Source organism: Felis catus, chromosome A1 (assembly GCF_018350175.1).
Source record: "Felis catus isolate Fca126 chromosome A1, F.catus_Fca126_mat1.0, whole genome shotgun sequence".
NCBI lineage: Eukaryota > Metazoa > Chordata > Mammalia > Carnivora > Felidae > Felis > Felis catus.
In genome coordinates, this window is record NC_058368.1 from 226343832 (window position 1) to 226370317 (window position 26486).

At 45.9% G+C, this 26486-nt stretch overlaps 1 protein-coding gene and 1 long non-coding RNA gene across 3 annotated transcripts in view; one reads left to right on the top strand and one right to left on the bottom strand.

Moving 5' to 3' along the window:
* Positions 1 to 1933: 1933 nt before the first annotated feature.
* The window catches only part of FBXL7 (F-box and leucine rich repeat protein 7), a 397323-nt gene continuing 372770 nt past the window's right edge, over positions 1934 to 26486 (bottom strand). For both annotated transcript variants that reach the window (XM_006928101.5, XM_019812685.2), the window contains 2 exons: positions 14246 to 14857; positions 1934 to 5568 (listed from right to left, as the gene is read on the bottom strand). In XM_006928101.5, the coding sequence (XP_006928163.1) occupies positions 4832 to 5568; positions 14246 to 14857 (1349 nt within the window). In that variant the 3' untranslated portion in view covers positions 1934 to 4831. The remainder of the gene's footprint in view (positions 5569 to 14245; positions 14858 to 26486) is intronic.
* Positions 14854 to 16935, top strand: LOC109492206. Its single transcript, XR_002146025.3, has 2 exons — positions 14854 to 15087; positions 16578 to 16935. It is a non-coding gene; the product is annotated as an uncharacterized LOC109492206 (long non-coding RNA).

Consider the following 26486-nt stretch of genomic DNA (forward strand, 5'->3'; position numbering starts at 1 on the left):
GAGCAAGAATTCAGAGTTTAAAGGGAGCCCTCCTGGGTGGTTCACAAGACCAGCATCCTACTTGCAGATATTTCTTGGGATAGCGCTGCTGGAGATGCCACATGGTGCCGGTGACAGGCAGGGATTGGGCCACCTCCAGCTTCCAAATGGAGATGTTCCTTCCCAGGTGGTTTTAGCAGACCCTAGGAGATCTAGTGGCTCGAAGGTGGGGAGAAAGCCTCTACAAAATGGACCCGTGACTTTAGGAGAGAATGGCGCACTCAGAGAAAAAGGAGGAATAGTCACATGCCAGGTACATCCCGGATGGGGTGCCCCCAATCTGAGTGTCTGTGGGAGTATTTCTCCGCCCAGGTAGAACAGCTCGACCCACCAGGTGGCCATTAATGAAAGTGCCTGAGTTGCTCTTTGGGCACCCAGAGCTGTGTTTGGGGGCATCTCAGTGGTAGCATCAGCATCCACTGCAGACAGATGATGACAGGCACGCCCCTTCCCCTGTGCCTTCCCTTCCTGCGACATCAAGAACCATGTCTGGTGAATGGATCGAGGAGAAACCACTTGACCAACAGCATGCAAGAGGGAACCCCACCTGATTTCACAGATCGTCTGTGTGAACGTTTTCACTTCAGTGTTTACCAGGTCTCTATGCTCTCTCCCCTCCCCTACTGTCGATTCAGCAGTTCTTCCAACTAATGTCTTTCTTAACTAATCATGACTGCTAGCTCTTGAACAAATGTACTCCTTTTTGTGACTTCTCTGTGAAAACTTAGACGTGGGTAGCAATTTTATCGAATTACTTTTCCTCGTAAAAATGTCCGACCTGTGTGGTTTCATGCCGCACGCTCTTGGATATCAAGTTTCTTGAAGATTTTTTCTAATTCTGAACAAATGTCAATCTCAGAAGTCATGAACCTCAAGGACAAATGCATTTTACTTACTGCTAGCTTTATTCTGGGATCTTGACGGGAGCCGCCTGGGGCTACCTCAACTTCATGTTCCCAGGTAGTTAACCGTCCTATTGGTTAACGTGACAGTCATTAAGCAGCTGACATAGGACCCGAAGAAGGCTGAGGACAAATACATTTAAAATCAATATCTCTTAAAACCTTTTTACTTGCTAAGGCTGAAGTGTGCCATTCATCTCTCAGTACTTGCTTTCTGCCCTATTGATTTCTTGGATCTAAAGGTGTTGGTGAGTAGAGAGTCGGCATTTACTTTTTTCCAACTGAATTATAATTGTTCCTTTTAGATCACGTTGCCATATTTCCCTGCTGGGTGGTTTTAATGCTTTAAGACCTTTTAAAAGATTTATAACAACCAATAGCATAATTTTGAAGATTACTCCGTTTGCATTAGGGCCAAGGGAAGCGCATTCAGGTCCACAGTTACTTATCCACAATTCTGAAATCTGGAAATCTCTGAAAGAATAGAAGATTTTTTTTTTCATTGCGTTTGGTGCAAATTAATTTGGTGACAGAATCTGACCTGAATGGATGCAAGGCTCTTTACAGTCTCTAATAATCTTACACAGTGTGACTATTTGTACCTATTGCCACGGAATACTAACATGTTTGACTAATGTTTGACTAAGGGTGCTGTTCTAGACTCTGCTAGAGGTATTTCAAAATACACCACAGGTAACTTCCTAAAATATAAAAAAAAAATTATGAATTCCAAAATTCATCTGACTCCAAGAGTTTGGGTTAAGGAACTGAAGACCTGAACCAAACTGTGAAGGTAATGATTTTTCACCCGCCTCCTAATTTTCAGCCACAGTCACTGAACCAAGGGAAATGACCAAATGCAACTTTAAGTGGACAAGAGCTGCAGTGACCTGACTTGCTCTCTACTTCAGAAGAGAGCTTGCTCGCCCTTGGATGTCCCTCTCTGAACACCATGTTCCTCTGGCCAGGGTATTAAATGAGGCTTAACCCAATTACCAACATATTGCTTTATTTCTTGGTGGTAGTAAATTAAGGCTTTCTAGAGTCATACAGCACGCAGTGATTGAACATTAGAAATAAAAAAACAACAATGAGCATTCATTTTCGCAGAGGCAGGAAGGAAGCAATGTTTTAAAACAGAGAGATTTCCTAGTGAGGCCTTTTGCTTGGTCTCTAAAAATCTGCTGAGCTGTTTCCCCAGTGACCTCTGCCATAGATTCCCACCCCAAGTGGAGGCAAAGCGGATGAAGAGAAGACGGGGAAAAAGGAGAGACGGGGAAAGACAGCATGTGCTGGGCAATGAATGTAGAGGTCACCTTTGACTCATGTTTGGAAGACAGTTTAGGTGATGCGGTCAGGTGATGGTGATAAAGGTATTTTTAATGGGACACCTATTCTCTGGTTCAGGGAGCCATTTTGGATCTCTCTTCTCATTCCGGGAGTATGAAAATACCACTTGGAAGACCCCGGTGCCAAGGGGTAGGGACGATCCTTTGTTGGCTCTCAAATTCTGAAATTTTAGACAGTCACAGAGCAGGGGAACGCTACCTTCAACCTCATCCATGACTCTAAACCCTGTGCTATCTCCAGGATACTATTCCCAGACAAGCAATTCATTTCCCCCCGTGGCACGTAGTATCGATCGCACACTAAGTTGTTGGCGATGTTGACTGGAGAGGAGGTGATGTCATATGACGCACGAGAGAAACCCCCTGGGCAGGTGCCACGTCACTCTATCTTTTCCTTCCCAACAGAAGACAAAGAAACGCAGTGAGCCTACGGTGGGAGTGCAGCTGTTGACTTGCGTGTGGGCTCGATGTGAAATAAATTCCATACCCCTGGCTTGGAGATGCAGAGGTTCTGTGTTGGGGCGATGGACCCTTTGAGAAAGAAATGGCTGAGTACTTGAATAGTGGTGAAGGAGAGTGGTGGCCAGAGAATAATCTGGGAAAAGTCACGTGTGGATTAACCAAAGGCAACTAAGTTTCATGAAATTGAGCAGCAGACGTTTCTTCTGGCATCCTGATCTCACACGCATGAAGCTAGCAAATGGATCGCCATCCAAATAGGGCCATTTAAAGTTCCTATTTGGTTTGGGGCGCCTGGGTGGCTCAGTCACTTAAGCGTCCGACTTCAGCTCAGGTCACGATCTCCCGGTCCGTGGGTTCGAGCCCCGCCTCGGGCTCTGGGCTGATGGCTCAGAGCCTGGAGCCTGCTTCCGATTCTGTGTCTCCCTCTCTCTCTGCCCCTCCCCCGTTCATGCTCTGTCTCTCTCTGTCCCAAAAATAAATAAAAAACGTTAAAAAAAAAAAAAGTTCCTATTTGGCAATCATTTTAACGTTCTATTCCAAGGGCCTGGTTGGTGGACCGGCGCCTGAGTTGTATCAACTTCCTTCTTCCATTTGCCTGACATTTTTGAGTGAACAGTATTTAAACACCTGAAAGTCTGTTGTGCATTCTTGGACAGAGAACATTTAGAGAGCCATGGGAGAAGGCACCCGAGGTGGCAAATCTGCACCGTTAAACACTTATGACTCAACCCCAAAAGGCTTCATGCGATGATGTCTGGATGCCCAAAGAAATAAATAGATGAGAAAAGTCGAAACGTGATCTGAATGACAAAGAACCAACAGGCCTGTTCCTGCCGGCTGCCGGGCAGACCTGCCTGATGCAGGCCACAGGTGCACGGAGAGGGCCTGGAAAAACCTTGGAAGACATGCGTTCTCTTGGGCCTCCCTTGTTAATTAAAAATCGTGAGGGTCTTTCCTCCTATTTGAAAACACTCAGCAAGATCACCTTGACTGGGGATATGGGCTGTGCTGTGCGTAGGAATCCCATTGCCTCCACAAGAGGGCGTGGGGTGCACCCATGTGGGAAGCCCTTGTCACAGAAAGGATCCACCTAGGGGGACAGGGAAGGTGCCCAAGAGACTCACCCACCAAAATAAACAGGGGTGGAGTGACATTCGGATTGGAGTGAAGGAACTATAGGGCATTCACGCTGGCACTTCTGAATCTCCTGAAAGCACCCTCCAAAACCAATAGAGGTGGATGCCTCCTACGGTCCAGGCCAGGGTGCTCCTGTTTATTGACATCTCTGTCCTCTCAGTTCTAAAATGGGAAGGGAGCGGATCCTGGGGCAGGGGTGGCCTCTGATTCGGTGCTGGAAGCTGAAGCCCAGAGAGGTCAAGTGGTTTGCCCAAGGTCACACAGCTATTTAGCGGCAGCGCTGGGGGGAAGAATGCAGCCCCCACTCCCTCTCCCTCCCCTGCACCGTGCTGCCTGGACAAGTGATTCTTTAGAAAAGGGTCCTTAGCACTTTGCATATACCACTTTGTATGTTCTTTAACGAGAATCTGCCTGGGTGTGGGATTGATGGGTAGGGCTTAGGCCAATGAAGCAGTTTAAGGGGGAGGAGGTCCGGAGAGCATCCCTATTCGGAGGATTTGTGGCTGCTCCTGGCGAGGGCGGGGTGGGGGTGGGGGTGGAGGTGGGGTTGCAGGGGGTGCGCGTAGAAGCCTGGGAGGTGGCCAGGGGCGGAGAGACAGAGAAAAGAGGCGTCCTCCAACACTCCGCCTCCAGCTTGCCGAGGCACGCCTTTCGGGAGACGAGACGCTGCCTCGCCATGACCCGACCACACAACCGGTTCGCTGTCAACAGAAATTCGTGCCCCTCCCCCCGCTCCCCGGGCTCTCCCCCCCCCCCCCCCCCCACTCCCCCTTCCTTCCCTTGACTCCTGTGGGCCCGCCAGACATAGGGAGAAAGAAAAGCCGGATGCCTAAGAACCTTCCAGGAAGAAAGAGCTGTTACGAGCGAGCGGCGGTCGGTGCTTACATACGCTGCTTTCTAGAAAGGGGTTCGTGGGGTCCGTGCGGCGCGCGCCAAGCGCGCTCAGAAGAAGGCGGGGTTGGTGTGCTCGATGACGCAGCGCTTGCAGTGGCGCTTCACGAAGCGCAGGGCCTCCACGGACACCTCGCAGTCCTGGACGTTGAGCATCTGCAGGTCGAAGCAGTTGGCCGCCACGATCTGCAGGCCCTGGCCCGTGATGCTCTCGCAGGACTTGAGGCTGAGCCGCTTGAGGTTGAAGCAGTTCAGGGCCAGGCACTCCAGGCCCGTGTCGGACACCAGCGGGCACTTGCCGATGTCCAGGGACTTGAGCTTGGCGCAGTTCTTGGCGAGGTACTCCACGCCGTGGTCCGTGAGGCCCTCGCAGCCCCGGGCGTTGAGGTAGCGCAGCTTGCCGCAGTACTTGGCCACGTAGCGGATGCCCACGTCGGTGACGCGGCCGCAGTGGGCGATGCTGAGGTACCGCAGGCGCGACTCCAGCTTGGCGATCTCGCGCAGGCCGAAGTCGCTGACGAAGCGGCAGTCGCTGACGCTCAGCTCCTTGATGGAGGCGCAGTAGACCATCAGGTAGCGCAGGCCCTCGTCGGTGAGGCGCACGCAGCGGCGCAGGTACAGGTGGGTGAGCTGCGTGCAGTGCGCGGCGATCGTGTGCAGGCCCTCGTCCTCCAGCACGAAGCAGTCCGTCATGTCCAGGTAGCGGATGGAAATCTGTTTGCCGTGCAAGGGGGACAGTTTAATGGAGGCCTCCCGGGTCAAGCTGATGCAGGTCACTTTGGAGCACCCTGCACGGAGAGACAGAACACACGCTCAGAGAACCTCCGGGAAGGCGGGAGGCGGGGGGGTGGGGGGTGGGCTGGGGAGCCCCGATCCCCTCCGCGAAGAGGGGGGGTACCGTCGCGGGGTCCTGCTGCCCCGCCCCGCCAACGTGCGCGGCCCCGGCGTTACCCTTTCCGTCCTGTGGCCCCCGCGGAGAAGGGAAAGCAAGAACGGGTCCTGCGTGTTTATCTGATCGGGTAACAACTTCGGTTATCTGGGTTGCAGAGGCTTCCCGGGCTTTTGAGTCGGAAAACTGCGCTTTGAATTAATTCCACATCCACCACCAGTTGCCGGATGTTGGGCCAATCAGTCCTTCCTGTGTCTTAAAATGAGGGGTGATCGCTTAAAAGGAGCACTTCCTTTGTCTTAAAAGGGGGATGATCCCGTTCCCTGAAAGGTGGCTGTGACGAATAAAGGAGGCCCTGCTTGTAACACATCTTGCCCTGGCCCAGGAACGTTCCGGAAGCTCCCTAAGGGCCGATTCTCACCCTGCAGTGGTCTGGTGGCTCTGTGGTCAAAGAGGTAAGGTAATGCAAGAAGGGTTGGCCATGGTCTAGGGTTGGCAGAAAGAGCGCTGGCTTGGGAGGCACAGCTGGTTCGGGTCTACCTTTTTATGGCCCCAGGCAGGACGCCTAGCTTCTGTGTCTCAAGGTTCTCCTCTATGCAGCGAGCATGAGTAGCTGGTGTGCCTCTACTGTAGGGATATATTGAGGATTCAGTGAGATGATGGGTACAGAGGTACTTGGAAACTCCAGGGAAATACACATAATTATGAATCTGAGATTAGGTGGCCACCTGGAGACTCAATTCAACCCTCTTTGGTCCAAGAACAACCGTGTCACCTGGATTATTGCTCTAGCGACTCAACCAGTATCCCTGCCCTGTCCTTACTCCCAACTTTATCCTCAGAGCCGCTCTCCTGAAAAACAGAACTGGAATCATGTCACTTTTCTCAAAGCCTCTGGATACCACCCATGGCACTCCAGGTGTGAAACCTCAAGTCTGAGGGGGCCTCTGAGGACCGGCACCACTGTGCTCTCTGACCTCATCTCTTTCCCCACTCCTCTGACTCCACCGGCCTCCTTGCTGGTTCCCAGACACCCTCAGGTGCCTTCGGGCCTCAATGTCTATGCATTGTACCGTGCTTCCCCGGTTGCCCTGTGGGCCATCCCCACTCTCTTGGGTCTCTGAGCAAATGTCCAACTTACTGGCCAACTCTTCCCCAATCGCCCTGTATCAAGTGATACCCCCGGCTTGACTCCCACTTATTTTCAACACTTTTCATCACTTTGTGGCACGATGCATTTATTTGCTCATTTATGTATTTGTTGTCCTCACTCTGCAATATAAGTTCCTGAGGAAAGGGATTCTGGGCTGTTCACTGCTGTACCCCTCATCCCTGGTTCATAGCTGCTGTTCACTAAGTATCTGTTGAATGAATGAATGAGTGAATTATGGAGTGAATAGAACCTTCTACAGGAAGATCAGAGAGGACAACTTATTTTTTTTTTGTTTGTAGACAACAAATATTTATTTCTCACAGTTTGGAGGCTGGGAAGTCTAAGATCAAGGTGCCAGCCAATTCAGTTCCTGATTCCTGATGAGAACCCTCTTGTAGACAGCTGTATTCTTGCTGTATCCTCACACTGTAGAGAGAAGAGCAAGTTCTCTGATCCTGTCATAGGGGCTCTTCCCTCATGACCTCACGTAAACCTAATTACTTCTGAAAGGCCCCACCTCTTAATACCATCACACCAAGGGCTAAGGTTTCAACATGGATTTGGGGGAGACAGGCATTCAGTCCATAACGCTTCCTTCTTCTTCCCACACGCTAGGCAGACCTTTCCCCTCAGGCCAGTGCTTTCATATCAGAAATGTCTCTAGCAGATGGAAATTAGGGATAAAGCATGCCCAGCACATGGGAGGCCCACCCCCATAGAATGGGGGGTGGGGTGGGATGAGGAGTTTTCTCTCTGTAGTTAAGTATGCACAAAATACATGACTTCACCTCTCGGCCCCTGAAGCCTATATAAGTCTCTAGGAAATACTTGCGGACCTTGGTCTAGAGTTACTTCTGCCCCACTTAGGATAATTTAAATTCAAACATTTAAATGTCCTCAGGACTTTGACCATGGCTGATGTATATGTATACTGCAAAACAGGTGTCTATTTTACAATGAATTATAATGCCTTTTATTTGTATTAAATTATGAAGTTTCCAGAATGCTTTTATGAACATTTTCTTACCTGATTCCTAATCCATTTTATTGATAAGGAAATTAATGCTTAGGAAGACTTTTGTGTTTTGTTTTTTTTTTTAGATCTAGAAAGCCCTTTAATACTCTGTCCTTCCTCACACGATTGGAAGATGTCTTTAGCTATCTCCCTAAATCTAGCTCTTCTTACCCTAAGAATATGTGTATAAATTATACATTGTATACATCATATACTATATATAATCATATATGAAATACGAATTTCAATATATATTTCAGTTCACTATATATTAATATATAAATATATATAATATACTGTACATACAAATATACTATATATAAAAACATACAGTAATATACATATTTTACATATGTATACATATGTATTATGCACTTTATGTGTGTATATATATATATATACACACACACACACTTTATGTAGTGGGATGAAGTATCTATCCATACACATTGATTTATGTTATATATTGATGGCACACCATTTATATTTATATACTAAGACTATACTGTAATATTACATATACATATATATATTACAGCATACTTTTATGTATGTAAAATATGTATATTACAGTAGTTTTAGTATATAAATATAAATGGTGTGCCATCAATATATAACATAAATCAATGTGTATGGATAGATACTTCATCCCACTACATAACGTGTATATATATTTTTCATTTTCTCTGTGCTCATCCTGAATCCTTCTGGCAATTCCAAAGCCAGGTGCTTCACCTCAGGCACCTCCGTGCTCTGGCTGCTCAAGCAATACCCAAGCTCCCAAGTGGTGACATAATAGTGCTAATGGGGACTTTCCTCCCATGTCTTGGCAGGCTGCCCAGGAAACCCTTATAAAATTCAGGCCCTGGGAGTAATGAGGTTCAAAAGCCAAGTGCTACCAAGTCAAAGAATTTCAGGAAGGAGTAAAGCATACAGTCCAATGCTGGAGAACAAAGCTGTGACTCGTCAGAGGCCGTCCACTCTGCTCCAATAGCCTCTGTGGTTTTGCAGAAGGTGGTTCAGCTTCTGCTTTGAAAGTTGTTCCTTTCAGTTTCAACTTCGGCTTTGAAATCGTCCTTTGTTTTGAGTTTCTTTTTTTGTTAGAGCAACTGTAATCCTGTTTCTGTGGAATTTCTATGTCCACAGTAGTGGTTTTCCCATCTGTGATGCCTGTGAAGGCACTTTGGTTTTCAAGATCATACGACAACCTTTGTTTCTAAACTCTTAGTTCTGGTTTCTTATTTATTTATTTATCTTAAATATCTAGTAAAATCCGATGCACTCCAGGAAGGACAGTATGTTTGATTCAGGGAAATATATGCCTTGTGTTTGAAACTGAGTCCCCAATTTAATGAAATACTGATTAAGCTCAGTTTTGGTGGAAGACACTACTTTGATATGCTTGCATTGTTTTAGAGCAGTAATTTTAAATTTAAGCTTCGGTCTTAATTCCTACAGGCTTGTTAGGTTTGGCTTGAGAAGAAAATAAATTGGTCCGTGGCTGAGTAGGTAGTATCTGTGGTTAGTTCATGCATTCATACATTACAAAGGTGCAGACCACCGTAGAAATCCTCCCAATTAACCTTTATTTTTTTAAAGATGAGGTATCTCACACTCAGTAATATTATGGGACTTGTACAGCCAGACTAGGGAACGTTTCCTGATCCAGGGCTTCAGTTATAGGAGAGGAGGTAAGAAATGACGAGGATATGGCGGGCAACTGATGAACCGCATGAGAGATTTACTGTACATGCGTCGGCACAAAGTGAACATTTAAATACCGAGGAGTCAGGAGTCTTGGAAGCGGTGAATATCTATAAGGGGAATCTTGACCGAGGGGAGCAGTTTGTTTACATAATATGGAGCTCAGGTAGTAAGTAACAGCACGAGCAAATATGAGAGACAAGAAAGCTGGGGGGCAGAGGGGTTGTGACGAGTTTCCACAGGGTGGAATGCAGGGTTTCTGAAACGATTTGATGGGAACTAAGTTAGGAATGGTCCACTGGGATCAGATTATGGGGCCTGCCCTAATACTCAGGGTTAGGAGTATGGATAGTACTCAGTGGGAAATGAACAATATAGGTTGAACAGATCTCTGGCGTTTCTTTAGTTAGTTCCAGATTTGGTTCTCCTTTCACAAATATAATCTTCGTTAACACTTCCTCTCGTTATTGGGGTAATACCTCTACCTTCTCTGGGATATAAGATGGCGAAGTCAACATAGACCAAGTACTGACTTCCAAGCATGTTTATAACAATGACAATCCAAAAACAATGACAACAGTCATGACTTAGTGCATGCCTGCTACACGGTTTGGAGCAGAGCATACATGTTTATTTGATACTTAAATATTTAATATTTATGTTAACCATTGATATTTATTAATTTCCCCACCAAACCACTTCTACTGATAAGGAAGTTTTAGCTACTGTAGCTTCCTAAATGCGTGTTTAGAGTATTAACCAATGGCAATTTTGTCTGAACCTTTTAGAAGTCAAGATGACCACTGAAGACTTTGACACACATAAGTTCACATAACTGTGGTATCCTCAAGTGCAAAGACAGAACATGCCTCATTTTTGCCCTCATAAAGCTTATAATGAATTGAGAGAAAGGAATCTGGTAATATGCAAATACTCAATTGCAAAACCCAGTGATGCTTTACCTGCCTGTACTCAAAAGGCAAAGAGCTGGGAGGAAACTTAACTTGCTGGGGGTCAGGCAGGGAAGGCTTTCCTTAGGGGATACTTGGATTAGAGCTTGGCCAACGAGAAGGCTGTTAAGAGGGCTGTTGGGGAGGGACAGATGAGGGAACGGTATGTAAGCCAGAGAGGTGTCCACACGCCCCAGTGTGCACAGATGTGATGTGTTTGGAGAAACATACACACGTGTAGAGAGCCAATGGCTCCATAGAGGGGAGCACTGAGTGGAAAAAGTGACATGTGAACCTAGGGCAGCTCATGAAGGGCCGTCTACGCTTTGCTGCAGAACTCGAATTCTTCCTGGAGGTTATGGGGAGCAACCGGAAATTTTATGCAGGAAAATGTATGGTTTGACTTGCTGTTTGAAAAAAAGTCCCTCTGGAGGTTGGTTGTGTGGAGGGTCGGTTGATGGGGTTGAGATGAGCGTAAGGAGAATGGCTAGTGAATCATGCATCGTGGCAGCAGGTAGAGGAGAGGGGAGAGACTCAAGGTACTGGGCAAGTAGAAATACCTGCACAGGATTCTACTGGTTCTGTGTATAAGATCAGGAAAAGAAAAGCAAGGAGGACTCCCACGTCTCCAGCTGGAAGAGGACCCTTTGAAGCAATTTCATCTGCAATAATTACGCGGTTTTACACTTTGAAAACTGCCTGGCTTTACCACATTCCATTGGTGTTCAAAGATATTGTTAATGGTGACAGTTAATTTTATGTGTCAACGTGAGTAGATGACAAGGTGCCGAGACACGTGGCTAAACGTTTCTGGGGGCACCTGTGAACCCGTTTCTGGGTAACATTAACATCTGAATCAGTGGACTCAGTAAGGCAGACTGCCCTCCTCAGTGTGGATGGGCATCATGCAATCTGTTGAGGGCCTGAACAGGCCAAAAGGTGGAGGAATGGAGAATTCTTTCTCTGCTTTCACTGTTGGAACTGACACATGGGTCTTCTGCTTTCAAGCTGAGACTTATACCATCAGCAGTCCTGGTTCTGAGGCTTGTGGACTTGGACTGAACTGCATTTCCAGTTCTCCTGGGTTCCCAGCTTGCAGATGGCAGATAGATCTCTTTGCGCGTGCTTGTGCACGCACACACACACACACACACACACACACACACACACATTCTGTTTCTCTGAAGAACCCAGACTAAATATTAATACAAGGTAATATGTGATCATGACAAAACCCTACAGCTAGCTATAGTCAGTTTCATTGACTTGAAAAGATAGCTTTTAAAGTGGGCGCACTAGGTTCAAGGAAGGCAGTCTCACATCCTCTGGGGGAATTAAGCTCTAGATCAGGGATGAATCTTGCCAAGTCAAGTTTACTGCCAACGAGAAGGTCAACTTGAAAACCAAAGGGAACAAGGCATAGGGAAATTACCTCTGGCAGCCCTCTGGCTTCTCCCAGTATCAACATAATGTTGCCGGATTCCCTCAAAACTGGAGGGCACCATTTGGACACCCCCACCCCCACCCCCTAGCTGGAATTCTGTGCTCTTAACTTGGTGAGTTAGAGATTCCCTTGTGTATATAATCGCCACATAGATCACAGGGGGTCACAGAGAGGGCATGTGAGAAAGCCACAAATATATTAGGCCCTGCAAATTAGGGTGATACAGAAGGCGGGCATCATGGCTTTCGTAATGGTTAGTCAAAAGGGCGAAGCAGGGTCCACTCACTCAGTTAGAAGCCCAGGAATTTCCATTCCCAAAGTAGTTTCCACATTTCTAAATTTCCAAAGGACTCCAAAAGAGAGGGCACAATTTGCAGCCTGGATGAAGGGTGCGTGGGAACTCCTTTAACAAAGATGGGGATTCCAAAAACAAGGCCTTCTCTAATCTGATTTTCGAAAAGAAAAGGAAACGAGGCTCTGAAAACCAGGCTCACAATGTTCAGCATCTTAGCATGTTAAAGAAGCCAATTCCTCACTTTTTTTTTTCTTTTAACTGAAGAGGAAACACATCGAGAGAAAGCTGTGAACTGTCCCAAATCACAGAGTTTTGAAACCAGTCTCCATCACATCACAATGCGTTCCCTTTCCAGAATTCCTTGGAGGAAAAGTGTAAGAAAACCTCTTTGTTTCCTGCCTCTTTATGCCCGCAGCTGCTCATGACTAACCGAACGTACGGTTACTATGGTTTTGTCCTGAAGCCAGCTGAAGGAGGGGAGAAACGAGTTGCTTCCCAGCAAGGGAAAGAATCTGCGAAACATAATTGACTGTCATCTGAAATATTTTCAGATGTCGGCCTTTGAAAGAGAGAGCAAGCTCAGAGAGTGGACTTTTCCTTCAGGTTTTGTTGGAGGGTCTCATTTCCCTCAGATGCTTGTAAATCCCAAGTCCTGTTTATTTGCCTGTCACTGTGGTTTTTACTGCTTGACCCCTCCCCAACCATCCCCGAGGTGGTGGCTCAGGCTGTTCGTTTCTTTAACTCCCTGATGCATCTTACACATTTCAGCCTCTCCAATGTTGGCCTTTTGACTGGGCAGTGAAGGAGATAAAGAAAGGCTGTCAGTCCAGCTGGATCCTCGTCTGGCACCAAAGTGTGAGTCTGGGTTTTAATTCTTCCTGCCGGAGAGAGGTTTTCGAGGAAAGCAACCATGCTGGGATTTCCTTTAATTTTTTTAAAAATTTTTTTTTCAACGTTTATTTATTTTTGGGACAGAGAGAGACAGAGCATGAACGGGGGAGGGGCAGAGAGAGAGGGAGACACAGAATCGGAAACAGGCTCCAGCCTCTGAGCCATCAGCCCAGAGCCTGACGCGGGGCTCGAACACACGGACCGCGAGATCGTGACCTGGCTGAAGTCGGACGCTTAACCGACTGCGCCACCCAGGCGCCCCGGATTTCCTTTAATTTTAAAAAGATCTAAAGGCTTCCCTCGATGGGCCTGATTCTTGCACTACGTAACTGAGAATGCTGCTTAAAAAATACATATATACAAAATCAACCCAAGGGTGAGGAGAGTGGAGGTGAAATATAAGGAGACACTTGGACAGGATGGATTTTCCCCAGTGTCTGCAAGATGGCAGGCAATTCTGAGCACAGCCCAGAGCACAGAGTCAGCTCAGACACAGCTTTCTGGCTCAGGGTGGTGTCTAAACTGCCTGTGTCAGAGTTAGTTACTTGGTTCCCATTTCTGTGGTTGCTCTGACATTAAGTGACAGCCATGGGGAGGAAGGGCGTTATTTAAAAGTCAGACTAACTTAACGGCCAGACAAAACGGTGACACTAGTGCCTTTAAGGAGTTGGCATTGTCTGGGGTGCCTGGGTGGCTCAGTCGGTGAAGCGTCCGACTTTTAGCTCAGTTCATGATCTCGTAGTTCGTGGGTTCGAGCCCCGCGTCGGGCTCCGTGCTGACAGCTCGGAGCCTGGAGCCTGCATCAGATTCTGTGTCTCCCTCTCTCTGACCCTCCCCTGCTCACGCTCTCCTCTCTCCTCTCTCTCAAATAAATAAACATTAAAAACTTTAAAAAAAAAAAAAGAAGAAGAAGTTGGCATTGTTTGATGAAAGGGAGACCTCTGGCCTCCTGGGGTCCTGATTACATAGAGACAGTTTCTCCGGAAGACTCAGCCTCCCTGCTGCCCACCCTCCCTCCCTACTGGCTATCAGGGAGGGGACCTCCTCCAGGCAGGGGTGTCCCTCTCCCGCTTGGGGACGGTGCACCGGAGGGCCCCGCCGACGGGAGGTCAGCTGCCGTTTACCTGACACATCCAGGTGCTCCAGGTTGGGGCACAGGGACACCACGTCGAAGACCGCCTCGTTGGAGATGTTGTAACAGCCCGAGACCTCCAGGCGCCGCAGTTCCGGGCAGCACTGGGCGATCGTGTAAAGCCCTCGGTCCGTGAGCCGCCTGCAGCCACTGACAGTTACGGTTTCCAGCATGAGACAGACGTTGGGTGTGTCCTGGCAGAGTCTGCGGGTCAGCACCTTGAGGGCGCGGTCCACGTTGATGGTCTCGCCCGTCAGGCGGATAGTCCTCCAGAGCCGCGGGTCCCAGGCCAGGTTGTACCAGCGGCGGCACACGCGCGCGCAGCGGCACAGCTGGTTGGTGGGCAGGAAGGAGAAGATCTGCACCATGGACTGGTCCGGGAGGCGCTCGATGCTGGCCTGCTCCTTCTGGGGTCGGGAGGCGAGCCGGATGAGCGGGTGGGTGAGGCGGGTCGGGGGCGGGGAGTGGACCATGGCCACCGTCTCCCCGGTGATGGACGACGAGGAGGTGGACGAGCCCCTTCCATTCTGAAATCCGGGCAGGGTCGGTGGACATATCAGGGCCGGGCTGGGCGTGCTCAGGGTGCGCATGCTCAGGTCGGAGTCTGGCAAAGGACAGAGAGCAAAGGGTTAAGGGTGGCGGCCGCGGAGCCCCGGGAAGGAGGCCGACGCCGCCGTCACACGCATTCCACCGGTAACCCTTCCTGGGCATCCTTCCCCCCGGCTGCATCCATCACCGGAAGCAGCAGCGCGTGCACGTTTCACCCATTCCAGACAAAGGCTAATCCTCCATCACCTCCAGGAGGGGCGGGCAACCGTTTCCGGGAAGGACCAGGTATGGGCACTGCAGGCCACACGGGAGCTGTCTCTGCTGCCATCAGTCAGCCGCGCCACCGTGGTGCCAAGGCCGCCACAAACCGTCCGTAAACAAACGGCGGTGGCCGCTTCAATGACACTTGTTCTATCCAAACAGACCAGCCGGGCTCGTCCCGAGGGCCACGGCTGGCTGACTTCTGATCTACGGTCCTGGCGGTTATCTCAAGGGCACACCTTCAAAGGTTCATTATTTCTATTCTGGGAAGAAACCTCACATATTATGAACACAAACTCTTTTCCCTTTTCTAATCACATTTTGGTCAGGCGGATAATGATGTTCCGTTTACAGACGCGGGAACGAGTTTCCGAAGAGAAAGAGATACAGAGAACACTGCTGTCTTCGCTCTGGCCCGTCCCCTAGTGTCCAGGCCCCCATCTTTTGATAATGGCACCCCAAACTCTGCCAGGGGTCTGAGGATCCACCCACTTCCTCCATTAGACCGGCCATTTCAGATGGTATTTCCAGGCCTTGACTACCTGTGGCAATATATGTGTTTCCTTATTCACAACTGTCTTCGGCAGTCCAATGATGTGATTCGTATTGCTCCCCGACACCAGAAAAGACCACTTAATGAGGATAAAAGTGGCTTTTAAGCTTTTGAGGGATGAAGAGTTCTTTAGAATACCAATTCAAGAAGCCTGCTCATTTCATATCCCCACCTTGATAGCTATATCTATATGAAATAATTTAGTTTCTATATAAATATATTTATTTATCATACAGTTTACATACATAGCTGGACAGATGTATTTAGGATGACATTTATTCTGTCTCTCTAATGTCTATATATTTCACACACGCACGCGCGATCCCACACACACACGCGCGCGCACACACACACACACACACACACACACACACGCAGAGTATATTCATCCCCAAAGCATGAGTTTCTTATTCTGTAGAATAAATGATATGGGCTAGATGAATTCTAAGGTATTTCTAGCTCTAATTCCAGTTCCAAAGACTTAAACAAAAATTCTGTTCTTGTGTGCTTTTCCACATTTCATACTTGGGAATTTTCAAACACCTGTTTTTTTTTTCAAAGAACTTCCAATAATAACAGAGGACACGGGAACTTCTGACACGGGAATCTCCACTGAGGGTCTGTCTGTAGTTTTCCTACTGGTATCCTTTTTCTACTGCTATTATGTGTTCTTTCAATTTATTTCTTTATAACCTGACACTGAAAATGTCCTACACGTGCCCATGACTTTGCTCGTGGAGCATCTCCGAATGACTGCCTACTTCCTCTCCCCTTGTCTGCCTCTTGCAATACTAAGAACAAATGCTACCTCCTCTAAAAATATTTTCCTAATGTCTTTGAGAAATAATTAATCCCCTTCCTATTCACATCTCCATCCTTGGTTATTAGGCAGTTGTGAGTTTATCTTTCCCTGATGTGCCTGACTGTATTATTTTTCTCAATGTTGCACCTCTCTCTACAGCCACACATTTTTGCCAGGTGACTCTGCCGTTCCTTCTAGATGCAGTATATTTGCTCCATCCAGTGATGCTGGACTTGGCCACGTGACTTGCTTTGGCCAGTGAATATGAGGAGATGTGAACATGCCTGGCTAGTCCACCGACCTTAGGGTGGGGAGAGGACCATGGAGAGGACAGAACTGGCTGAAACCTGCAGCTTAGAGCCACGCTCAACCAAACCCAGCTGGGGGCAGCCGATGCCCAGGTGAACCAGAGATGTGTAAGCTAACCCACTGAGCTTGGGGCGACTTGTTACACAGCATTACTGTGGCAGCAGATGACAGATATGCCTTCATTACACTAAAAGCTCCTTTGAGACAATGACTGACTCCTTTTCTTACTTGTGTCCTGGAAGCACCTGACATGGTTTATGGTACACAGTAGCTGCATATGAATGTTCTGAATTGAGAGGAAATACTTAGATGTTCAGAAAACAACGGTTTCTAGCTTGGCATGTGCTTCTGTCTCCTAGGTGGTATACATACTGCATTTTAAATCATTCATAAGAAAGGAAGTGTGTACCTCTCTCTTTTGTAATCAGGTAAAATAAACAGTAAATCCGTAAGGAAAAGTTTGCATGGAAACCAATTAGGGATTTCCAAACTGCCATCCAAGCTACTGTGGTACTAACCTTCGTCATTAGGTGAACTCGGAGAATTGCCTCCAAAGCCAGCATTTTCCGTAGGCAGGTGAACAGCTTATTTAGGGCCAGGAGGGGAGGTCAGTCTCAGGCTTTCAGCTCTGACGTTTAGCGGCTACGAGGGCTCTGACATCTCTCTCCTACCTGCCTACATTCTATTCACCTTGAAAGGGAAGCAGTACTCTGCGGAGACCTGCACATCGTGAGTTGGGCCCCCTGCGGGATGGACATACTCATAGTGGGGGTCGGGGCAGCTTCCTAAACCTGCATCTTTCGCCAATTCACTTTTCTTCGGTTCACACCCCCCACCCCCTGCACTGAGGGAGAGAATGGGAATGCATCCAGACTGGCCAGCACGGCTGTGCCTTTGGTGACGCGTTCAGGATTTTCTTTGCCAACAACCATACCCGAGCGTTCCAGAATTCACACTCAGAAATGGAGGGCAGCCTCGCATGTCTGTGAGGAACATCCTGCCCTGGAGGGGACTCAGGAGCAGGCACTAGCTCTCCGTCCTGCCTTTTCTAGAGCTCCACAGCAGGGTAGGAGTAATTCATGATCGCTTACCCACATGAGGAGACAAGTGGAGGGGGTCCGGGGGATTTCCACCAGGGCAGCTGGGTGTCTCTTTTGCCAGAATGTACAACAGCATTCTCTGGTTATTTCCTACTTACTCAGATCGAGAACCCTCAGAGACTTTTTGAAAGGATATAATTTGTCATCATTGAATAAATAACACTTGAGAATTAAATAAATAATAAAGAATAATGAGTCATGCTATGGTCTAAATGTTGGTAGCCCTCTCAAGTTCATATGTCAAAATCCTAACCACCGAGGTGATGGCATGAGGAGGTGGGGCCTTTGGGAAGTGATCGGGTCCCGAGAGTAGAACCCTCACAAATGGGATTAGTGCCCTTATCAAAGTCATTGTTATATCTCTTTGTTGTATTACCTCCTTTATTATTACAGTGCCCTTCTTTGTCTCTTGTCACAGCCTTTGTTTAAAGTCTATATTTTGTCCCATTGGGGCGCCTCGGTGTCTCAGTCAGTTAAGCGTCCGACTTCGGCTCAGGTCATGATCTCGCGGCCCGTGAGTTCGAGCCCCGCGACGGGCTCTGTGCTGACAGCTCAGAGCCTGGAGCCTGCTTCAGATTCTGTGTCTCCCTCTCTCTCTGACCCTCCCCCGTTCATGCTTTGTCTCTCTCTGTCTCAAAAATAAATAAAACATTAAAAAAAATAAAGTCTATTTTGTCTCATATAAGTATTGATACTCCCTCTTTCTCTTCACATTGATTTGCCGTGATAAACATTTCCCCATCCCCTCACTCTCAATCTGCATGTGTCTTTAGGCGTGAAATGAGTCTCTTGTTGGCAGCATATAGATGGCTCTTGTTTTTTTTAAATCCATTCTGACACCCTATGTCTTTTGACGGGAGCATTTAGTCCGCTTACATTCAAAGCAATTTTCGATAGATATGTATTTATTGCCATTTTGGTACTTGTTTGTGGTTGTTCTTGTAGTTCACTGGTTCTTCTCTTGCTCTCTTTCATGGCTTGCTAGCTTTCTATAGTGATGTGCTTGGATTCCTTTATCTTTCTTTTTTGCATATCTATTACTGATTTTTGATTTGTGGTTAGCATTAGGTTTGTCTATAACATCTTCTGCCTATAGCAGTCCGTATTAAGTTGATGGTCACTCAGGTTTGAACCCATTCTTTACTCACCCCCAACATTTTAGGTATATGGTGTTATATTTAACATTGTTTTATTTTGGGAATCTCTTGACTGATCTTTACAGATATACTTTGTTTTACTGCTTTTGTGTGTCCCACTTTTATAACTCTTACTTATGGTCTTTCCTTTTCATTCAGAGAGTCTCCTTTACCCTTTTTTCTTTCTTTCTTTCTTTCTTTCTTTCTTTCTTTCTTTCTTTCTTTCTTCTTTCTTTCCTTCTTTTTTTTTAGAGGTGGTTTAGCGGTCATGAACTCCTTTAGCTTTTGTTTCTCTGAGAAATGTTATCTTTCCTTCTGTTCTGAATGACAGCCTTGCTGGATACAGTATTCTCAGCTGCAGACTTTTTTTTTTCTTTTTAGCACTTTCTATATGTCATGCTACTCCCTTCTGGCTTGCAAAGTTTCTCATGAAAAATCCATTGATAGCCTTATGGAGTTTCCCTTGTATGTAACCATCTTCTTTTCTCTTCCTGCTTTTAAAATTCTCTATCAATAATTTTTGCCATTTTAATTATCTATGTCTTAAGGTGGACATCCTTGAGTTGATTTTGTTAGGGGATTTCTGTGCTCCTGGATCTGGATATCTGTTTCCTTTCCCAGGTTAAAGAAGTTTTCAGCTATTATTTCTTCAAATAAATTTTCTGCCCCCTTTTCTCTTTTTTGTCTTCTTTTGTCTTATAATGTGTATGTTACGCTTGATGGGATTCACTGAGTTCCCTACATCTATTTTCATTTTGTAGATATATTTTTTCTCTCACTTGCTCAGTTTGATTACTTTCCATTACTCTGTTTTCCAGATCGCTAATTCATTCCTCTTCTTCTGGCCTGCTATTTATTCCATCAAGTATATTTTTCATTTCATTATAGTGTTCTTCATCTCTGATTGGTTCTTTCTTATCTCTTTATTAAGGAACTCACTGATGTCCTCCACTCTTTTCTCAAGTCCAGTGACTATCTTTATAATCATTACTTTAACTTCTCTATCAGGCATATTACTTATCTCTGTTTCACTTAGGTCTCTTGTTGTGGTTTTGCCCTGTTCTTTTATTTGGGACATCCTCCTCTGTCTCTTGATTTTGTCTAACTCTCTGTGTCTGTTCCTCTGTGTTAGGACAGTCAGCTACATCTCCTGCTGGGAGTAGTGGTCTTCTGAAGAAGAGATCCTTCAGTGCCCTGCAATGCAATGTTCTCTGTTCACCAGAACCTGGTGTTTCAGGGTGCTTCCTACGTGTGCTGTGGGTGCCCTGCTGTTGTATCCTGGCTGCTTTTTCCTTTGTTCCAGTAGTCTGCAAATGCTCTCTTTTCCTGCTGTAGATAGGGTTGGGTCCCTGCCCAGGGTGGGGCACACAGTTTTAGGAAGATGTATGTCAGTCAGCTAGTGAAAGGAGACCTGCTGCTGCCACTGCTGGGACTCAGGCTCTGCAAATCATGCCAGTTGGGAGATGCAGTGTTGGCAAAGTTCACGCCAGTCTTCTGGGAGAGGGGGCCCACGGTTCCAGGACTGAGGCAAGTTAAGACTGGAAAGGGTGGCTCCAAGGAAGCATGGTGGGGTTTGGTGTGAACAAGTAGGGTAGTGAATTTCAGAGCCATGATGGTTCTCACAGGTGGCCATGTGTTTACGCTGCATGGGCAGTGGAGGGAAATGGCACCTGCCAGCTCCTTTGTTTCTGGAGAAGTCCCTCAGTGAACCCTGCGCCTCCTGGACATGCTCCAAAATGAGTAAACTATTCTCCTTCCTGTATGTTCCAGGCATTCTGCAAACTGCTGCCTCTGCCTTGTAGCTTTGTGGGCTGTTTGTCATGCTGTTTCTTTAAGAATGGGGACTCAGCTTCTTCTCACCTTCCAGGCTCTCCCAGAACTGAACCCACAGATTTGAAAAATTCTAGGCATTAAGTCCTGTTGGTTGTAAAAACTCATAAAATTCAGCTCCTGTTGTTTTCAAAGCCAAATGTTATGGGGATTTGTCTTACCCATGTGGGCTCCCTCGTGTGACAGCCTGTTTCTCTCCCTGCTCTGTACCCATGGATCCCTTCCCCCACTGGGTGGCTGCAGTCCCTTTATTCCCCACGGCATCTCCAAATGCATCTCTGCGCTTCCTACTCTGTTCAATATGGCCTCTTCTCTACCTTCAGTTATGGAGTTTGTTCTGCCAGTCTTCGGGTCATTTCCTGGGTCATTTACACTGATGTGAGTGTTACCTATTTGTATCTGTGGGACAAGGTGAGCATAGGCTCCTCTTACCCTACCATCTTCCCAACCTTCTCCAGAGCAGATGGCTTTTGAAATTTACCAACACTGCAGTTTTCCCTGCAGACATTTTTTGAGGAAAATTTTTTTCAAAAATAAATATATAAACTGATAATGAAATCTGTTCAAGGTAGACTCAATGAGTTACCTTGTGGTAGGATGGATGGTTGCATGGAGGGGTGGACAGACAGCCAAAGGTGTAAGAGGAAAAAAGTATAAAGTCTGCAAAAAAGACATGTCTGGTTAATTACAATTTTTTAAAAAAAAATGTTTGTTTATTTATTTATTTATTTATTTAGAGGACACAAGTGGGGGAAGAATAGAGAGAGAGGGAGGGAGAGAAAATCCCAAGTAGGCTCCACACTGTCGGCATAGAGCCTGATGTGGGGCTCAAACTCACCAACTATGAGATCCTGACCTGAGCCAAAATCAAGGGTCAGAGGCTTAAGCGACTGAGCCACCCAGGCACCCCTGGTTAACTGCAAATATAAGAATTAGAGAAGAGGTTACCAATGATGAATATGTAAGACTCTGTAAGAAAGACAGAGACACACATATGAAAGTGTCATGAAAGCAGAATGTGAGAATTTAAGGAAATGAGCATGTATTTCCGTCACGAGATGTGTATTTTGTGGCCTGTGTCTCTTAATGATACTGGGAAGGTGGATATACACAAAAGACTGAAATCAAATGAAAAATACACAGCACCGATGTCGACAGGAATATATAGAGAATGGATGGCAAGCAGTACACAGGGATAGCCGCTGGGTACGAAAATGCAGTAGGTTGGGCTGCTGCAAATTCTAGGATTACAGATTTATAGGCAGAAAAGAAAGTGACGATTCATTCTTTCGTTGGATCATTTACCACACATTATTACTGTGCTTGAGTGCCCAGTGGGGTCTAGGAAGGGAGGAGGTTTTGCATTTGACTGGATTCTAAAGCAAATATTCCTAGCCCAACTCCTTTCTGTACCACAGTCCCATTCAAGGACCTCCACAGCAAAGATTTTGACCTCTCCAATTTCTTGCATCCTTTAGGGAGCGAGAAACATGACCCTTTTGAGAATGTGCTCAAATCAGCCTAAACCCAGGATGGTAAGGGATAGAACAGTTTGTCTAAGCCTGGAACAAAAGACAGTTTTCAGAAGTCCAAGGTAAAAACAATGACTACAGAATCTCCCAGTAGCATAAAACATTTGAACTCAACAATATTTTTGGTAAGCTTTTGGACTTACTCAAAATGGTGCAATCTTTGTTTGATACAAAGGACATCTTAAGGCAAATAAATATAATTATACTTTTTTATTCATATTTTCATCTATTGACTAAAGGAAGAGAAAGTTTAAGCACTGGTGATTACATTAATGATTTAAAACATTCCAAGTATGTAATTTATGTGGGAACAATACATTTAGTGTACTTAGGTTACTTTACATATGTAAAGACTACCAAAAAATATAGCTATCTTGGGGCGCCTGACTTCGGCTCAGGTCATGATCTCACGGTCCGTGAGTTCGAGCCCTGCATCGGGCTCTGCCCTGACAGCTCCGAGCCTGGAGCTTGCTTTGGATTCTGTGTCTCCCTCTCTCTCTGCCCCTCCCCTGCTCATGCTCTGTCTCTCTCTGTCTCAAAGAGAAAATAAAATATTAAAAAAAAATTTTTAAAAATATAGCTATCTTATTCTGGGGGAAAAATAAAACCCAATAAATTTGTTTTCTCATGGTTTCAAAAGTCCATGCAAAAATTTTGCATCTTTAGTAATTATAGTACAGTATCAAAAATATTCAAGGCATCTCATACACTCATGCTTATTAGACACGTTTTCCTCTAACTAGAGAGCTGCCTGTTTCGCACAAGTTTTTATTTTCAAACCACTGCTGTTTACACGCGAGGAAGTCATATTTACATTACCCTGGCCTTTCAAAGTCAAAATTTACAAAGCTACTCTGCATTTTCCCCCTCTGATTACCAAAACTTTTCTGCAAGATGCTTTCCATTATAAATTATCTTTCTGCTCAAGAACGCTTGCCATAAAAAACAAGGTTTCTTTTCTTAGCTTAAACTCAAGCTTAAAAAAATAGATCTCTAAAACCTCACTAGTGAAAAAAAAATACAATCTGAGGGATCTTTTTCCTTCTTGTTTTCTTTCAAAATATTTTCTTTTAATGTGGTTCACATAATGTACACACCCCAGAACTTAGTTAAGGTATTGGTTGTATAAAGTGGAAATTTATATAGACAAGGTTAATTTTGCATTTTACCTGGAGAAAGTTACCTCTAGGACCCAAAGATTCTTTCCAGGATTGTCGTCCAGAAGGTGGCACCCCCCCAGCGGGATCAGATTGTGACAAAGACTTCTGTCCAAGAACAAAAACCTGCTTTGTTAGTCACGTGGACCAGTCCCATAAGGATAGGGCTACAGTGATTGATCCTTGCAGTCTTTTTTTTTTTAAGTTTATTTATTTATTTTGAAAGAGAGACAGAGCGAGTGGGGGGACAGGCGGAGACAATGGGAGAGAGAGAATTCCAAGCAGCCTGTGTGCTGTCAGCACAGAGCCCGACGTGGGGCTCAAACTCATAAACCACAAGTACGCGACCTGAGCCGAAATCAAGAGACGCTTAAGCCACTGAGCCACCGAGGTGCCCCTGATCCTTGCAGTCATGATGAGGATGATGAAGCTTCTCTCCTGTCAGGGCATATGGTCTAGTGAAATGCCTGGCTCAGTCTTTATGCTGAGCACCAGTTCCCCAGTGTATCCAGTTTTTGACCCTATACGATGCTGGGTATGGATCGTCTTTGACCTTTAATTTTTCTAAAAGGAAACAGTCATACTTCTAAGGAAGCTTTTAAAGTGCATTGTTCTAAAGAACATAAATGTAATCAATGAAATGTAGAGAATGGCATCTTTAGAAATGCAGTTTGATTTTGTCTCCAACGTGAATATCTACAAAAGATGTTTTAGGAAAGTAATGCCAGAGGAAATAACAGGTGACCTCAGAAACTATGTGAGAGTCCTGGGTTAAATTCATCAGCCTTATGGTTTTATCCTAGGTTGAAATGATGACTTCTCAGCACCTTTCTTTTTCTTATCTATAATATGGCAAAGGGAGATGACCTTATACTACTTATCCTTTAAAGGAACGTAGGATGCTTCATCCCTGTGAGAATTCACTGCTATTAGATGCCATCCTTTGCAAAAGGCAAGGGGATGTTCTTCTTATGGTTGAGCCTCTTTTGAGAATTTCCGTTTGAAGGTCTCAGATGCAAACTCTTTGACAGGCATCAGTAGTCAATGACATTAATTTAATCATATTTTAATTTTTTATTGCTCATCATAATTTATTTTTATTAGAAATTATCATCTATTTATCACAAGTGATGCTGGCCTTTCAAGTATGTGGCTTTTAGGCAATAACTGAAGTTTACTTTTAATGATGTTAAATGCATGGTAGTACAGGTGGTAAGGAGATCGCAGCAAAAGTCATGACAGCATTCGTCAGTGTCTTAAGTTAAGGGAACGCTGTTAAGGTCAAAAAGAACATTGAATACAGATGGCCCTGGGTTCCTGTCTCTGCTCTACGACGTACAACCTGCATCGTCTAAGGCAAGCAGCCTAGAGCTTCACAAGCCATAAGCCTCTTCTTTTGTAAACTGGAAATAATTCCACTCATTTTATAGAGTAATTAGATGAAGTCTATGAAAACTGGTATTGTTATCGGTAGAAGCATTTGACAAAAATTATACAGTCTCTCAGAGGACGTCATGGGGAAAAAATTCTGGGCCCTCCCGTTGTGGAGCTAGGTTTTAAGGGGTATCTGGTATCCACAGTCCCATCTTTATGAGTATTGTTGCCTCCGTAAACTTTTGAAATATCTTTCATGCTGGTGGGGAATGAGAGGGGGGAATATCATACAAATCCATGTCTCCAGCACACAACATACTTAACTCTTGCTGAACGCAATATGGCCGTTGCGTTTATTGGCGAAGGGATGTTGTAATTTTGAAATCCCTTTCTCATGGTTTGTGGGGAACAAGCTTAGGGATTCCCTGAGCTTGCACTGAGGGGCTCACAAGGCATAAAGAATTAGAAAGCCATAGGATGAACACACCCAAGTTTGGGTAAACAAGATTAGGTAAACAGGGCAAAGGCCCCCCAGTCTAGGACAAAGATGGAGGAATAGAAAAGGCTCAGGATGAAAGCATCAAGAGTGAGGTAAACAAGATTAGGTATTCAGGGCGGTAACACTCCCCAACTTGGTACAATAGCAGAAAGCTGCTTTCGTAGGAAGGAAGGACCAAATTCGGTAAACAGGTAAACAGGGCTATAGACAGCAGCGGGGTGAAGCTGTCCAGAGGGGAGCTAATTAGCAAAAGAAAGGTGCCTTGTGGACCCTGAGGTAGCATGCTCTGTCTTTCTTGTACCCTAGGCAAGTTTACATAAACACAGGTGGAGCCTCAGTCTGCTGCAAACAGCCATCTGCCTGGCACCAGGACTTTGTTTTGTATTGGCCCAAACTCCTAACACCGCATATCCTCCAAACCCCCTTTCCTTCACACCCATGAGTTAATGTCCATGGATCCATTGTCTCTTTGTGCACATCCATCATTCTTGTAAACCTCTGATCTTAATAAAGATGGGGCAAGGACCCTTAGTTGGGGCTCTTGTCTCCTCCCAGACATTAGCCTCTCTTGCATTTTAATCCTGCATTTGCTCTCTTGCTGGACAAGAGTCTACGACAATAGTTTATTTAAGAAAACATATTTTTATACAATATAGTGGACCTGCTGTCTCATTTAGATTTCTCCCATGGCTTTTGAAATACCATCCTCTCTTCTCCTTTTTCTTTCTTCTTCTCAGATGCCGTTTGCTCCCCCTCTTCTGTGGTGTACCAATTATATATTGCTATTTCCCCAAGGTTTTCATTCTTTACTCTTTGTTAGCATCTGGCCTTCCCTGAGATGGGGGGAGGTGGGTTCATGCACTCACACGGCTTCAGCAATTGCCCATAAGCTCATGACTCCCCAAACTCAATCTCCAGTCTGGACCAGGCTGTGTATCTCTCTCAAATATTAAACACATGTCTCCAAATACCTGCCATACCATTGCTACCTAATATATGATGGACCTAGCCATATGAGACTAGGCAAACTAAACTTATTAACATTGACCTAAAAATTCAGCTCCATAGGTGCAGAATTCAGGAGCTCATGAGCCACTTGTGGTCAGTGGCTATGGTACTGGACAGGACAGA